The sequence below is a fragment of the Larimichthys crocea genome, chromosome III (genome assembly GCF_000972845.2).
Source record: "Larimichthys crocea isolate SSNF chromosome III, L_crocea_2.0, whole genome shotgun sequence".
In the NCBI taxonomy this organism is placed as follows: Eukaryota; Metazoa; Chordata; class Actinopteri; family Sciaenidae; genus Larimichthys; species Larimichthys crocea.
The window spans coordinates 42,087,098-42,103,513 of NC_040013.1; the positions used below are offsets into that span (position 1 = coordinate 42,087,098).

Genomic DNA, 16,416 nt, shown 5'->3' on the forward strand with positions numbered 1-16,416 from the left:
AGAGAGTACAAAAAAAAAAAAAAAACAGAGCACTGATGTAAGCCAAGAAACAGATGCAGCTTTTGTTGTTAGCTTCTGAAGTGCAGTTTTTCATGTACTTCTGTCAAGACTTCAGTGGTCACGCAGCTGTTCAGCTGTGACATTTTCCTGTCATGGCATCCCTAAGAGACTGTTGTCGGCTCAGCCAATTAGAAATAATGTAACATTGCTTTCAGTTCTAAAAAGGTAGTATAAATAAAATCAAAGGCAACCAGACCGATCTACTGATCCAAGAGGCTTCATTAGTTCTGCTGGCTGTGCAGAGTCGTATGACATCTGCTGAGGTCTGTCAGAGTCAGTCCTTATTAGTGGCATTTGTTATGGCCCAGTGCAATGCTACATAGTGATTATGTACAGTTTATACCTCTATGCTTAATATTATACTTTTTAGTTTGCAGAAATCACACAATATCATCATACAATATGTGCACTAACAACTGCAACATCTGTCACATCAACATCTATCCACAGTTGATTTGAATTTTTTTTTTGCAACTTCGACTACTATTTTTGTGTAATCCATTGTGAACCACATAAGCACTCAAAAAACATTTTTTTTATTAGTTTAGTTAATTAGTTAGTTGATTAGTTTGACTTTATTGATGTGTGGATTTTGATGAGTATGTGTGAACATACTCCAACCATGATTTGTGTGGAATTGGGACACAGCTAAAGCAATTAAGTACCGTCCCCTTAAATTCAAGCATCATCTTAAATCATCTGTCCGTGACTCCCAGTCAATTATCAATCTCTCTCTCAAAAACAATGCATGATAAAAGCTTACACATCAAAAGCGGTGAGGCTACCGCGTGGGCAACTACCAATTATCATGTTTTGTCAGATTTAGGCAAGATGTGGATTTAGAGCTTTACAAATCTATTATTCTCTTAAAAAACAGGCCAAATATCTTTAGAGTAAAAACAAAAGATGTCAAGCATCTCCAAAGAAGACACTGTTTCTTTCTTCAACTTACAAAACAGTATTCATCACACATGAAATTGCATGCTTTGGATAACATGCACACTAGCTCTAGCAACAACAGCAATGATTTCAAATAATGAAGTTAAATTGTACCACCTTATAGCCACCAGACAAGACTAATCTTTTTTTAAGTGCATTTCGAGTATAGAACTCTTAAAGGCTTTTTATGTTTTGACTTTTTGTGTGAACATACATAACGGTGCTCATATCACAGAATAAGATTTGCACACACAGCATTCAGCTGTAGCATTTCCTACTATTTCCTGTCAAGACAATTGGAAAGGAAGATACATTTCCGTTTAATATGATGGTGCAAATAAGCAGGTATTTTCATTGCTGACTGAGGATATTGCTTCTGTCTCCCCGTGTGCCTGTCTTGATTATGATAATGTATAAACTTCCAGCTGGGGAAAAGATGAGACACACTTTCAAAGACTTCATGTGATTCACTGTCAAAAGTTGAAGTGAAGAAAACAGCTTCAATTTCCATTTCCATTTCCTTAAGCCTCTCGCTGACATGTTGAATGAGTTATTGCTCTCCCTGTATAATATTTGAGCCTCTCCTTTGGGAGTTTTTACATTTTTATCTTGGAAAATTCCTCAAATCTGCATAGGAAGATAACTTCGTATGCATCCCTGTCTGCCACCATCACATCAATGTCTCAACATGTCTCAGCTCAACGTCTGTCTATTCTCTCTTTTGCATTTGTTATACATAACTATTTAATTCATGCCACTGTCACACACTTTATATATCAACTGTAACAAAGACACATGCAAAGAAGTACATTGTCTCTTTTCTGAGATCTCACAAAAGCCTTCTGTCTTTAAGCATCGATCCATAACAAATTAGCAGAAATAGAACTTCTGTGATGCAAAATATGTTTGGATTCTTTTTTTAGACAAATGCTTGTAGTTTCCCACAGAGTAATGTTTGATCGTTGCAATCAAACCTGATTATGTTTCCTGCTGAGTTTTAATCCGCGGAGTAGTCAGAGAATGAAGGGGAGCTGGCAAATAGGTTCAGTTTTAGTTTTAGTTTAGTTTATTTGCTCATTAAAATGATGAAAGGCAAAAAGAAAAACCCAATGTCTTCCTGAGACAAATGGCAAGGGAGGCTGATAAAACTGCCTAATACCAAAGTGGAAAGAGGTTTCTTTAAAACTTACGATGGCCAACAAACCCAGAAGAATTAGATACAGTTGACACTGAAATTCAATACAAGAAGGATTGGTAGAAAAACAACAACATGCATAAATAACTAGCAATATAAAGTGAGTGTGCCAGTGTGTGTTCAGAGAGAAAGAGAGAAAGAATTAATCTCTTAATGTTTTTTGTGTTTATATGTGTGTCTGCATCAGTATGTGTTTGTGTGTTTATGTGTGCCAGGATGTAACACTGAGTATATATATTCCTATAAGAAAGGAAAGTAAATTTGTTATTGCTGATTGCTGCAACTCAAGTAAAAGCTCTAAATCTTCGTCTCTCTAGGCACCAGAATCAGCATGTTCACCCAGGCTGATCTGGCGTCACGCAGCATCCAGTACGTCCACACCAGTGAAGAAGAAAAGCATGCCGATCAGTTCTCCTTCACCGTGTCAGATGGGACAAATGAGGTGATTGAGGGGGTCAACTAAAGAATAACAAGGGTTTCATGGGTGGTTTGGTTTATTTGGTCCAACAATGTGCGAGGTATTGTGAAGAACGTTTTCATGGTGTTGAAAAACTTGCAAAATCAGTTTTCGGTTCATTTTTCTTGTACTCAACTAAATTACAACATTCAGCATTCTGTCATTTTACCTTGATTCGATCACAGCTCACCACCAAAACAAGTTTTTAGTACCACAGCAATCAAAAAGCTCCCTCATTTTAGAAATTGTTTGGAAATAATAGGGGACCCAGGTAGTTTCCTTGAGGAAAACCTTCACAAGAATTCATTAGCACCTACAAAGAACCAGACCTAAACACATAAAGAGAGTCGTGTTCAGGGCTGTAAGACAGTTGGTAATCTACAACAGAGGCTTGTAGATTACCATTTTAACAAACCCTGTATGGTGAGACAGGGAAAAACTGCACTTCAGAGTGTTTGTCCTCTACATAAACTCCTTTGTCATTGGCACTGTTCTTGTTTTAATTAGATGCTTTTTAGCCTCAAATATTTAGCAACAATCCTTTATTAAAATTGGGCAATATAAGTTTTCTGATCCTAATTACATTTCAATATAAGACATAAAGGATTTTAATCTCGATCAAATGAAACCCAATCTCTGAGTGGTGAGGAAGTCTCCAGCTCTTTTAGCACCACCACCCGTCCCTAGTTTGCCTTATGCATAAATCTGCCTTGCTAATCCAGACTAATGAGGACCACAAGGACTTGAGTAAACATGTGAAAAAGGTCATTTGGCCTTCAAGCCTGGCTGACTGGTTGTGTGTGCAGGCCTTTGTGCCACCGTAGTGGTTAGTGTTTGTGAAGTGGTTTGGTGCTTTTATATTTGTTCATGGTTCTCTCTCCAGTTGAAGGCCTTTTCAGTTTTTTTCTCCATTGAGAATTTCTCCAAGTGATAGTCAGGCAGAATATTTTACTCAGTGTGTATTGAGATGGGATTGCTTTGAGGTGAGGTTTCTCAAGGGTATACCAGTGCACGATTTCTGTTCTAAGTGCAGTTTGTGCTATTTGGATTTTGTCGTCATTGCAGATGTGTCGTTCCATTTGTTAAATTTCCACCTGGGCATGCAATGTAGAAACAATTGCATATGCATCATTGCACTCATTGGAATACATTGAAAATAACATAAAATATCATGGCTGTCTTGTGAAATCCACCAGTCTCCAAGACATTTTCACAAGCTTTGAAAAACAGCCCTATTTTCAGCTCCATGTGATATTTCCAGGTGATTTTTAGAGAGATGGAAGAAATAGAATTTAGAAAATTAGAGAAAATAAAACAAACTCAAAGAAAGAAATTTGATTCATATTGTCTTCTGTATGTTGTCTCCAGGTTGCCCAGACGTTCTACATTACCATCAAGCCAGTGGACGACTCCCTGCCTCTGCTCCAGGTTCCTGGGATGAGGGTCCAGGAAGGAGTAAGGAAGACCATCACTGAATTTGAGCTGAAAGCCACTGATGCAGACACTGAGGTAGAACACTAACTGTTCAAATCCCTGAAATGTTTAAGCTATTTTTTTTTTACTAGTACTAGAAAAGAGCAAGACCTAGACCTAATAGTAGGTGATCAGCAGTGAAGCTGGCCAAACTGGCTGACAGCAACATAAGCCACTATTCCCTGTTACTTAAAGGAAAATTCCAGTTTTCCAGTTACACTGTTGATCCCAATAATCTGCCATCTTCAGTGCAGTCCAGGAGTTCTCTAATGCAATAAGAGGTTTCATAATTTCTTAGGATGTATTTTAAAAGCTTTCTCATATTATGATTGTTGAGGTTTCAAAGGAATAATAATAAACTATATTTATAGAGCACAAAAAGAGACCCTTTATGTTTCTGTTTGCACCGATTTTGATGAGCTGACACCAAAAACTGACTGTAACAAAACCATCCTCACTACTCATTCAAAATTGTAATTTTTATTTCTTCATCTCTCCTCCAGGCGGAGTCGATTATCTTCACTGTTGTCCAGGCTCCTCGTCACGGCACCATTGAGCGCACAAGCAACGGCCAACACTACCGGCAGACCAGCAGCTTCACCATGGACGACATCTACCAGAATCGCATCAGCTACAACCATGACGGCTCCAACTCCCTCAAGGACCGCTTCACCTTCACTGTGGCTGATGGCACCAACCTGCTTTTCATGGTGGAGGAGGGCGGCAAGGAGGTAGCAGCCTGTGTGTTTAGTGTGTGTGTGTGTGTGTGTGTTTGTGTGTGTGCGCACGCACGTGTGTGTATTCGTATTTTTACCACAGCAAGAAGGCTAAATTTGCAGTTAGATTGTGTGTTGGGGTGTGCGTATATAAGGCAGCTCCCTGACATTTTTATTATAGCCGGATGATTGACTTAGCAGAGTTAGGAGTGTACGCCTGTGTGTGTGAGTGTGTGTGCACATCTGTCTATGTGTATGCACTGACCTTTTTGTGAAGGGGGGGTGAATCAGCAGTTTGTGTGTATGCTGTTGTACTTATCTTTGTGAGGACCAAGTTATAGACTTGGAGAGCGACACTTGAAAACTGAGGACATTTTTGTAGAGTTAGAAACATTTTTGACGTCTTTGAAGACAAAAAACTTAGTACATTTTGGAATCAAATGGAAAAAATTTGGAAAGTGAGGAAGAGTTTGAAAGGTCGGAACATTTTTGGAAGGTGAGGCAGAGTAGTTTTTCTCTCGCAGATTACTTCATTTTAAGAGGTCTATAAGAGTAAAACCTAAAGAAAATCAAATCATAGAAAGTCTAAAAACTTTTGTGACACACAGTTTTGTGTAGCAGAATGTCTGTAACTTCTTACACACTCTTCACTTCTACCTCATTATCATCTCACAGTCCTTCAGATTGATCTTGCAATCCTTCCAGTGGTTAGTCTGAGCAAAACCGGAAACCATTGGTCTGGTATGCATCAAATGAGGGTCCCCGCAGCTATAGAACATCTGTATGTGTGTGTTGTTAATGTCAGCTTATGGTGGTAGTTATAAGCAAGCCTCCGGGTGAACAGACTCTTCCGCTTGTCAATTTAGTCATCCCTCTCAGCCACCCTTCACCACCTGTCTCTACAAATGGTCCACATGATTAAAATGAATAACAGTAGGCAGGTATTGATATCCCTAGTCAAATACACACACACACACTTCTTAGGTTTGTGTTTATTATCTCTCAATCGCCTGGGGACATTTGGGTCAATGGCCACACTGTTCTGCTGCTCAAAAGACGGGCCAGTTTCCCACTGGAGATGCCGTGTTATTACTGTAAATCATGTATGAGCACTTATAACACTCTTTGGATGAATGCATCCTTCAAATGGCAAGTGTCAAAGGGACAGTGTGATGACAGGCTGCTCTTTCTGTATTCCCTCTTGCACCTCAGACACAATATAGTAACTGATAATAATGGAGTAGTTTATCTGATTTAGCCTTAGCTTGAGCTTGAAGGGGGACAAATCAATAAAGTAATAACCTACATTGCTTGTTTTTTTGTCACTATGACATTCAACCTTTCTAGTTTCAATTCAGTTCATAAGAACCCTTCCATTTTTTTTGTTTTAACAAATCTTTTGCAACACAAAGTTGTCCCAGCTTTTGTCAGTGGGAAGCATTTCACATTAAAGCTGTACTGTTCTCCTGTGTACCCAGGAGACTGTTTCTACAACTTGATGTTGCTGCTGATTGGTTTAAATATAATTTTTGGAGTGCCACAAATGATGTTTTATTCAGTAGTATTGTACTGAGATTTAGGAAGCAATCCGAGGGACTGATATTTCAAACCCTGGGACAATAAAACTACTTGCATGGCTAGAATGCACGGCCTGAAACAAATGAGAAATGAGAAATATGTGTTGATGTTTGGATGAAAAGACAATTTATAGGGAATGTTAGGACTAAAATAGCTTAAACTAAAATAAATCTGGAATATGGACAGTTGTACACATGTATTTGAAAACTAGCAAGTCAACTTTCTTGACAGCCAAACATCAAGCAAGCTCAACAGCTTAAGACATAGCAGCCAGCTAATATTACTTACTTGTCCAACAGCAAGAATCCTGTTACATTGCCCACTTACCCAACTCCGGTTCTGGCAGGCCACCAGCGTCTGCACTGTTATTTCATGGTAGAAAACTTACCCAGTGTTGCAATACAATTCTCTTTTCTGTAAACGTGCATTAAATTCTTCCTATAAGCATCTTCACCATCTATAAAAATGTACTTTTATCTCTTGGTTTTCCAGATTGTGACGGCTGCTCCACAGAAATTCAAGATCGATATTTTGCCAGTTGATGATGGCACGCCGCGTATCGTCACCAACCTGGGACTGCAGTGGCTGGAGTACATGGAGAACAAGGTACAAGTCTTCCTCTTGCAGCTTCATCTCTTCATGGATACAAACACACTCTATAGGCTTAGCTCTGTTTCATGGTGATGTTTAATAGCTTTTAAGGGAGCAATGCACCCAGTAATAGAGATCTTTTTCTAATTTATTTTACCCATTCAATTCTCAACTCGTATGTCTCACTTAGAAGACTGTGGTTTCACTGGACACTTTGTAGACCTAAAAGTTTGCTGGTTTCATGCTCAGCAAACTCTCCTTGAGTAAATACAACTTTTAGAAATGACTTGATTGTGCACACACACAGGCATAGAGAAGCTGTCACTGTTTGCTCATAATATGTAATTTACTTGCTCCCCCTACTGGTTTAATCATCTAAACACAATGCGACCACTATCTTCTTCACTATCTGGCAGACAGTGTAAAAATGTCACTGTGTTCGTTCATTCTGAGTCTGTGCTGTGTTTACACTGCAGGTAATTAAGTCTTGGAGGGAAATTAGCATACGATGTTAAACTCTTGCATCCGTTTTGAACAGCTGCAAAGAAAGCACACCATCAATTCTTCAGTAAAATGTCTTGTTTCCAGTGAAAACAGGGCTGCTCAGCTGCAGCTTGTGGTGTATATCTTTTTGTTAGACATTGCAGTATCTCCTCTTTCATGTGTTTGCCCTTCTGGGATAGATGGGAAAAAAAATCTGCTGATGCCTGTGGCAGTTTTAAAATTTTCATAGGTTCGGATCCCTATAAATTATACATTTTTAAAAATAAATGTTTCAACATAAGTGTAGGATATACATTTGTAGTTTTGAAAAATTACTCAAGACGCCCAACAAATGTAAAATAGAAATATTAATGTTTCATAGATCTCATGTTGTAAAAACAAACAAAAGCTTATTTGAATTATTCAAAGCTATATTTTACAGCAGGACAGGCAGCAGCAGTAATATACCAAATCTTTTTCTTTGGTTAAATAAAGTGTTCCAGATGGGCTTAACTATACCAAACTCCAGTACGCTTGTATCAAGACGGCAGCAAAAGGTCAATCTCTCATCTCAACACTAAACACTAAACAACACGAGTACTAAAAAAATCTAATCTTATCTGCATTAATCTTGTGGAAACCACTACACTTTCTTTGCATGAATTCATCCAGACCCGCTGTAGCAGGTTGACAGAGAACAAAGGCCAGAGACACAATCATCATCAGCAGCAGTTCATCATGGAGAACAAGGCCTTGCTAATCTGTTTACCCTTAGACTCTAGATTGTGTCTGTGGGGTAAGAGCTATAATGTCCAGTGGCTATAGTGCAGGTACATTTCAGTCATTTCTGCTTTATGTCCATCAGGCCACCAACCTGATCACCAAAAAAGAGCTGCTGACCATGGATCCAGACACAGATGACGGACAGCTGGTTTACGAAATCACCACAGAGCCAAAGCACGGCTTCCTGGAAAGCAAGCTGAAACCTGGCAACTCCATCACCACCTTCACACAAGGTATGCAGGTTCCATGTCGTTGTTTTTATGGCACAATGTTTAATTTCTACAGCAGGTACATATAAATATAGAAAAAATACTTTTTGACAAACATTACAACTTTTTTCAATATCTTATACTGGTTGACCGGGTGCTCATTTTCACTGTCTAGTCTTTTCTCTTTGGCTGTAACATTTTTGGCTTGTGATTGCTAAAAAGCAGAGCCACATCTGCCAACTTTCTTATCCCTTTAATCATGTTATGACCCCTTATCCAGGTTGATGTACTGTAGCATCACCGCCCTCTCCTGCACATTCTTCTACTTCAGCCCATTTGCAGTACACTTAAGTAATCAGTGGTGTTTTAAATTGGTCCTCCACTACAATTTACATGTCTTCATGGTGAGAACTAGAAGGATTAACTGGGGTCTTTTCTTCACTAAAAGTTTTGTTCAAAGTCACCTCAGCAGCCGTGGGAGTGTTTTTTCCTTCCCCTCTTTCCCCTTGCCCATGTTTTCCCAGCCAATTTGCAGTTTGAATCAGCTGTGTTCACTCATTATGTGCGCGCTTATCTTCACCTCTAGGCTGCAGCCAAGGATCAGTGTCAGTGTGCTTTTGTTCAAATGTTTATCCTCTAGGCTGGAGAGCAATTCAAAACCGTCACTTTGATGTATTGCATTCTCAATTTGGAGCATGTAAACATCATTTTCTTAATGATAAATATCCAATGAAAACCCTCAACCCGAGAGAGGCTTTACGAGTACAAACTGTCTGTCAACATTATCCCAACTGTTATCATTTACGCTCATAATCTGCTATATGCTTGTGCCCAGTCTGAAACTTTTCAGATATACTTCGTCTTGATATTAGCAAATACATTTTTTATCCTTTGTGGTACTACCACAAGTGTTTATTCTGAACTCCCTGAAGATTAATTGATAATCTCTCTAGCACTGTGACTCTTAGGTATGTGGCTTTTATCCATCATGTACTTGAATACTTATTTAAGTATTTCCTTTTCTCCAGCCTCCTCTTGAAAGGTATAAATGAGAAGAAATTGTAAGGATAAAGATGAATTTCAGCTTTACTTTAATTTTTTTTTTTAAATTCTAAAGTAATTGGAAAAGACCGGAGGCTGCAAATTAAGAAATCATTATTTCATAGAAAATATATTCTTCACAGAGAGTTTTATTAACGTTCAATCCCTGTAGGGACAGTCTCTTTTTTTTTTGGTCTCCTTCCTAAATTCAGAGTGACATGCTGGCGAATGAATCAGTGCTAATTGTCTTTGCTGCAGTGTCCTGTGACATTTTTTTGGCACATTCAAAACATAATTTTGATATTAGAAACATATGTTTCTGCAATGAACTGGTGACCCGCGACACTGTGATGATCCCCCCCTCTGTAACCTTTAAAAGAATGTAAACTATTTGTTCATCATATCTGTTGGACCATTATTAATCTGAGCTTGTTCGTGTCTAGCTGATATCAACTTGGGTCTGATCCGCTACGTGCTGCATCAGGAGAACGTTCAAGAAACCATGGACAACTTCAAGTTCCTGGTCAAAGACAGCAAACCAAATGTGGTCAGTGACAACGTCTTCCACATCCAGTGGTCACTCATCAGCTTTGAGCACAAAAGGTATCCGTAGTCCATTACTCAGTAAAGAAGCACATCAAGTTGTTTTCCAGTTTCTATCCATCATTCTTGTTTTTAAAAAAAGGAATAATAACCTTTTACTTCTTTTGATGATCTCTGCAGCTATAATGTGAGCGAGAAGGCCGGCACGGTGGCTGTGACAGTAAAGCGAACAGGTAACCTCAACCAGTACGCCATCGTGCTCTGCCGCACTGAACAGGGCAGCGCTACCTCCACAAGTAGTGTAGGATCCAAGCCAGGCCAGCAGGACTATGTGGAATATGCTGGACAGGTAACCATGCTTTACTAATGAAAGTCAATGCTTCTGCCTTTAGCCTCTGGCTTTGACTTTCTGTTGGCCTTAGAAGGCAATCTTCCATAGTTTTGGTTGAACAAATCTTGATGTCAACTACTCTTTCATATTCCATCATGTATGCAACTTTGTTTTTCTATTTTAAACTTCCTTTCATCTAACATTGCTCATTAAATTGCATAACATCAAAATAATCATTGAATGATTAAAGACTTTTTCGAAGACTTTCAACTTGATCCTTATAGAATTTTGCCTGTCATATCGAGAACAAGCCTTCCAACAAAAATAAGTGCAGTTTTTAAAGTCTGTGTTTGAAGTATTTCTTTCAAGTGAGACATTTAATCTCTTGGCCTTTCAAATGGTTTTCAGCACTAGATTATATGTTTGTTTTGTTTTTTTATCATTTGTGCCACTTTGTTTTAACATCCCCTGATTTTGATTGCTCTGAGCTAGAGAACATGTATGTACCTGCCGCATGCCCTTGATGGTCCTGCACTGCCAGGCTGCAACCCAGTCCAATAGAGAGGTGTGTGTCTCCACAACTTCTCAACGGGCATCACTCTCCCTTGTCAGATATCTATTTATCCTCCAAGGCTTCAAGGTACAAAAACAAAGGCTGGACACCCTGATGTTCCTGCCGCTGTGCCACTTGGGATCAAAGTGGAGTGTGTTGACCTAGATCTGAAGGGGACATAAAGAAAGAAGACCTAGACAAGCATTGACACTGCTGTTCAGATAAAAGACTGTCAGCTTTGAGAGCCAAAGTGTCCACCTACCTCTGTGACATATGCCATGTCCCCTAGGTGCTATTGGGCCTATAGGTGCTAGTGGGCCACCCTAGCAGGTGGCAGCCAAGTATTAAATTTCAATTTCTGTAAGTCTAGTCATTCTTAGTGACAGTGGCATAAATCTACAGTTCATACAAGGGTTCTCAGAGATTTACTCTACATCATTGTATGGTCACAGGTGACCGTGTTGGTATAATAACTCGACCTGTACATATATGAGATTGAGCTATCCAGTGCTGTAGCACCACCATCTGGCAGTCAGGAAGAATAAAGTAGAACATGTACTGACCCAAACCACTATTGCCCTGATAACTCACAGGTACAGTTTGATGAGCGCGAGGACAGCAAGGTGTGCACCATCGTAATTAATGATGACAAGGTGTTTGAGGGAACTGAAAGCTTCCACGTGGAGCTGAGCATGCCTGTGTACGCACTGCTGGGCAGAAACACGCGCGCCATTGTCAACATCAACGACACTGAGGATGAACCAACTCTGCAGTTTGATAAGAAGATCTACCACGTCAACGAAAGCACTGGCTTCATCCATGCACCCATTGAGAGAAAAGGTGAAGAACACTGCAAACTTGAATGGAGATTTCTAACATCCCTGTTATCCCCGTTTAACCATTTCCCCATTTAATTAATTGACTGATTGATTTTTATATAATGAAAGGTATTTCCACATGTGATTCTTACTACATATATGACATACTCTATGCTTACACTAAGTGATGTATTCATACCTGTGTTCCTGTTTGAATATTTAATGTTTGATGCATGATTTTACAAATTTATTTGGAATTACCTGTAAGATTTTCAGTATGTGTGTTGAAGATAGAAAACAAAGATACACCAAGCTATCTTCATATTTCAGTAAGAACATGGACGAGCAGGTCTTGTGCAGCTCCTTTGAATGTAAGCCATGTTTTCATTTTCTCAGAGGTATGGTAGCTAACACATGTTGCCTCTTGTTTCATTTCCACACAGGTGATGCCTCAAGCACTGTGTCTGCTCTGTGCTACACTGTGGCCAAGTCAGCTCAGGGCAGCAGCCTTCACGCTCTGGAGTCTGGCTCTGACTACAAGAGCCGTGGCATGAGCAATGACAACCGTGTCATCTTTGGTCCTGGTGTCAGCATGTCCACCTGCGATGTTAAGCTCATTGACGACAGCGAGTACGAGTTGTCTGAGGAGTTCGAGCTAGTTCTGTCAGACGCCTCGGACAACGCCCGCATGGGGGATGTAAATTTGGCCAAGGTTGTCATCGATGGACCCAACGATGCATCCACTGTTACACTTGGGAATGCCACCTTTACTTTCAGTGAAGATGCTGGTATGACTCGCTCTCTTACATCCACCTCACACAGACTACTTGTATGATTTTCTTTTCTTTCAGCATTTTCCCAGAATTTTCATAGCACTTTTTTCAATCACCAAGAAAAAAAAAGTTACACTCACAGTGAGCAATACTCTTTAAGAGAAATGTGAAAAAATAATAATGTCCAAGGGGAAATTAGGACTGTGCTAAGAAGAGTTACAAATTGCCTTGGAAAGGGAAGTTTTATAATGGCTACAAGGGTTTAGCCATTAATTTCTTGCAAGTAGTGCTGTATCTGTGGATGTGTTACTACACATGAAACAGATGCATACTCACATCTCTTTCTTAGAAACAAAATTATTAGGAGTTTTTGGTCTTTTCACTTATTTCACTTAACAGGCTACTGCTTTGAAGTCAGTTTCACTACGCCACATATGATTCTTTAGAATTACTTGCAGCAACATTTTAACGGGTAAAGTTAATATTGTATATTACTCAGTAGAGCAATTTATGTTATAAGTTGTTAAAATATTGCTAAAAATACATCTGTCCGCCTCATCTCTCTGCCAAACCCCTTCTTCTTTCTTTCTTTCTTTCTTTCTTTCTTTCTTTCTTTCTTTCTCTTTCCTTTTTATACTCCCACATAGCTTTAATCTTGGATAAAACCATACAGCACTGGACAATCAGCATAATTTGTCTCAGCAAAATTAGCTGCAAAATTCAGTTTCCCTGTGAATTTATTATGCTGCTATTAGTTTGGGATTTAAGCAGAATTTTCGAAACAACAGCTTTTGATGGTCACCCAATATCTGGTCTTCATTTGCCCTAACAAAAAGCCCTAGGATTTCAATAGAAATCTAGATTTCCTAAACCTGCATTTCATTCTTATCTCACACTCTAGGTACAATTGAAATACCAGTGCTGCGCCATGGCAGTGACCTGTCCTCTGTGACCTCTGTGTGGTGTGCCACCCGACCTTCAGACCCCCCTTCAGCCAGCCCTGGGGTCGATTATATACCTAGCTCCAAGAAGGTGGAGTTCAAACCTGGAAAAACTGAGGAAGTAAGAAAAGAGACTTCTCACGTGCAGTAAAAAACTAATTTAGTGTTGTTTTAGAAGTCTTAATGCAGATACAGTATCTAAAATGCACTTCTCTAAGCTATTTCCCCATCTGCCAGAGCAACAGCCCTGACCTAGGACACTTGTAGAAACTTTTTTCTGTCCTTTTTTACAGAGCTGCAGTTTGACCATCATGGACGACATCCAAAACCCTTCCATTGAAGGATCTGAGTCTTTTGTAGTGTTCCTCAGTTCTCCTCAGGGTGCTGTCCTGCAAGAGCCCTACGAAGCCAATGTTGTCATCACTGACACCTTCCAGGATAGTATGTACACACAAGAAAGTCACAGACTGTAAAACATTCACTTAAAATCGAATATGTATTTCATTTTTTTTCATATGAGGCTTCTCACATACCTTATGAATTATCGATATTTTAATTACATTCACAAGTATTTAGAGTTTAGACTTTCTCACAGCCATCCTCCTCTCTCTCAGTTCCCAGCATGCAGTTTGAGAAGAGCGCCTACACTGTGAAGGAAAAAGACAGTGTCCTCCACATCCCCATCATCCGCACAGGTGACCTGTCCTTCAAGTCATCAGTGCGCTGTTTCACTCGGACCATGTCAGCCATGGTGATGGATGACTTTGAGGAGAGGAGAAACGCAGACGAATCACGTATCACTTTCCTCAAAGGAGAGAAGGTAGAATTTAGTCCAAAATGTTTATCTGAATTGGATGTAGTCTGTTTGTAACCTTTTTGTCACTCATTTGCCCATTCAAATATTTTGTGTGTTTGTTTTCCAGGTCAAAAACTGCACAGTTCACGTCAATGACGACTCTGTTTTTGAGCCTGAAGAGGAGTTCCAGGTTCACCTTGGGACACCGCTGGGTGACCACTGGAGTGGGGCAATGGTGGGCGCTAGCGACATTGTCACCATCACCATCACAAATGATGAAGATGGTAAGCAGGTGCCCTATAAGTTACATACATTGCTTATAGATGGAATCTGAATCTGCTGAGATGCTGTGACACCTCAGTTTTGTTTCAGAGACAATAATTTCTTTCTCCAGCTCATGAAAGTCATAAATTGTAGTATATTATTTTCAATATCTAACTTGATTTTTATGTATGGGACCATAATAACTGTCATATTACAGTGAGTTTTAGTCCAAATGTGTTTTTCTTTATTGTTTTTACATGTTTTGGGGTTTGTTAACAAATGTCTCCATGTTAACCTTTGTTGATGATGCATATTAAACATGTATGCCTCTTAGAGTTTCCTCTAAATCTTGTATTTTGTAGATACACCAAGCTAAAACTAATTCATTGTAATCCAACAACCACGCAGGGTTTATTGCAGAACTGTTGTATTGCACTCCATTAGTTTTATCGAGGTGTTCATCTAAGTGTATCTCTTATGTGCATAAATATTATATACAGTCAGTGAACTAAGTCACCACCAGGGGTCAGCACTGTGACTTTTCATCCTCTTCTGTTCCTCCAGCTCCCACCATTGAGTTTGAGCAGGCTTCCTACCAGGTCAGAGAGCCTCCTGGTCCGGATGGCATTGAGGTGCTCAACATCAAGGTGATCCGTCGAGGGGATCTGGACCGGACCTCCAAGATCCGCTGCAGCACCCGAGATGGATCAGCCCAGTCTGGAGTTGATTACAATCCCAAGAGCCGAGTGCTTAAATTCACCCCTGGTCAGTGCTGAGAATTCAGAGAAACAGAGTTCAAGACAAGTTACATCTTTCACAAGAGATAATGTTTTTGTACTTTTTAAAAAAATCTCACATGGATGGATGAAGATAGCTTAAATATGGCATAAACATCTCTCCTTGCTTCCCTCTGTAGGGATGGACCACATCCTGTTCAAAGTGGAGATTCTGTCCAATGAAGACAGGGAGTGGCACGAGTCCTTCTCATTGGTCCTTGGTCCTGACGACCCTGTGGAGGCAGTGCTTGGGGAGATTACTATGGCAACAGTGACCATTTTGGACCAGGAGGCTTCAGGCAGCCTCATCCTTCCTGCGACACCTATTGTAAGAAATGTTAAATGTAACATTTTACTTGAAATAATGGCAGCTACGGCATGACACCCAAACACCAGCAACATAAAAATGTTGAAAGCACTCAATAATGAGAGTGTAGCACTAACGACGACAGCTGACAGGCAGTATTTTCCTCCAGGTCTTTGCTTACAGGTTTTATATTACTAATGCATTATTCAGAACCACATACAAGCACATCAGTTCAACTATGCTCCTATGCCATTCAAATATTATATTTTGGGTGATTTGACCCCAACTGCCTTTAAGTACCTGAACAGAAATGTCATCTCATGTTGAATCTCTAGGAAAGTTGAATTCCAAGAAAAATCATCATTACCCATCCTTATTCCTCCTCAGGTGGTCTCTCTCGCTGACTATGATCACGTCCAGGAGGTAACCAAAGAAGGCAGCAAGAAGATGCCCTCACCAGGTTACCCTCTGGTGTGCGTCACCCCCTGCGACCCTCACTACCCCAAATACTCTGTGATGAAGGAGCGTTGTGAGGAGGCAGGCATCAACCAAACCCAAGTTCATTTCTCCTGGGAAGTTGCGGCACCCACTGACAACAACGGTGCCCGGTCTCCCTTTGAGACAGTCACAGACACCACCCCATATACCAGCGTCAACCATATGGTGAGTTGGGACTTCTAAAAAAGGAATAGATTGAGACGTGGTGAGTGGTACCAAAACATCACCTTCAAATTGTAGTGTCTTTGATCAGTCAGAACTTTGATGCTGATCTAGGAAGCTTTACTCACA

The 16,416-nt window shown here is 40.0% G+C and overlaps 1 protein-coding gene across 1 annotated transcript in view; it reads left to right on the forward strand.

Annotated features, from left to right (window-relative positions):
* Positions 1 to 16,416, forward strand: part of fras1 (Fraser extracellular matrix complex subunit 1) — a 198,245-nt gene that overhangs the window by 173,371 nt on the left and 8,458 nt on the right. Inside the window, exons 47-62 of the mRNA XM_019272470.2 lie at positions 2,512 to 2,636; positions 4,020 to 4,160; positions 4,628 to 4,855; positions 6,911 to 7,024; positions 8,358 to 8,508; positions 9,969 to 10,128; positions 10,249 to 10,417; positions 11,546 to 11,792; positions 12,214 to 12,558; positions 13,445 to 13,605; positions 13,778 to 13,925; positions 14,099 to 14,304; positions 14,408 to 14,564; positions 15,109 to 15,309; positions 15,461 to 15,648; positions 16,015 to 16,290. Of these exons, the coding sequence (XP_019128015.2) occupies positions 2,512 to 2,636; positions 4,020 to 4,160; positions 4,628 to 4,855; positions 6,911 to 7,024; positions 8,358 to 8,508; positions 9,969 to 10,128; positions 10,249 to 10,417; positions 11,546 to 11,792; positions 12,214 to 12,558; positions 13,445 to 13,605; positions 13,778 to 13,925; positions 14,099 to 14,304; positions 14,408 to 14,564; positions 15,109 to 15,309; positions 15,461 to 15,648; positions 16,015 to 16,290 (3,017 nt within the window). The remainder of the gene's footprint in view (positions 1 to 2,511; positions 2,637 to 4,019; positions 4,161 to 4,627; positions 4,856 to 6,910; positions 7,025 to 8,357; positions 8,509 to 9,968; positions 10,129 to 10,248; positions 10,418 to 11,545; positions 11,793 to 12,213; positions 12,559 to 13,444; positions 13,606 to 13,777; positions 13,926 to 14,098; positions 14,305 to 14,407; positions 14,565 to 15,108; positions 15,310 to 15,460; positions 15,649 to 16,014; positions 16,291 to 16,416) is intronic.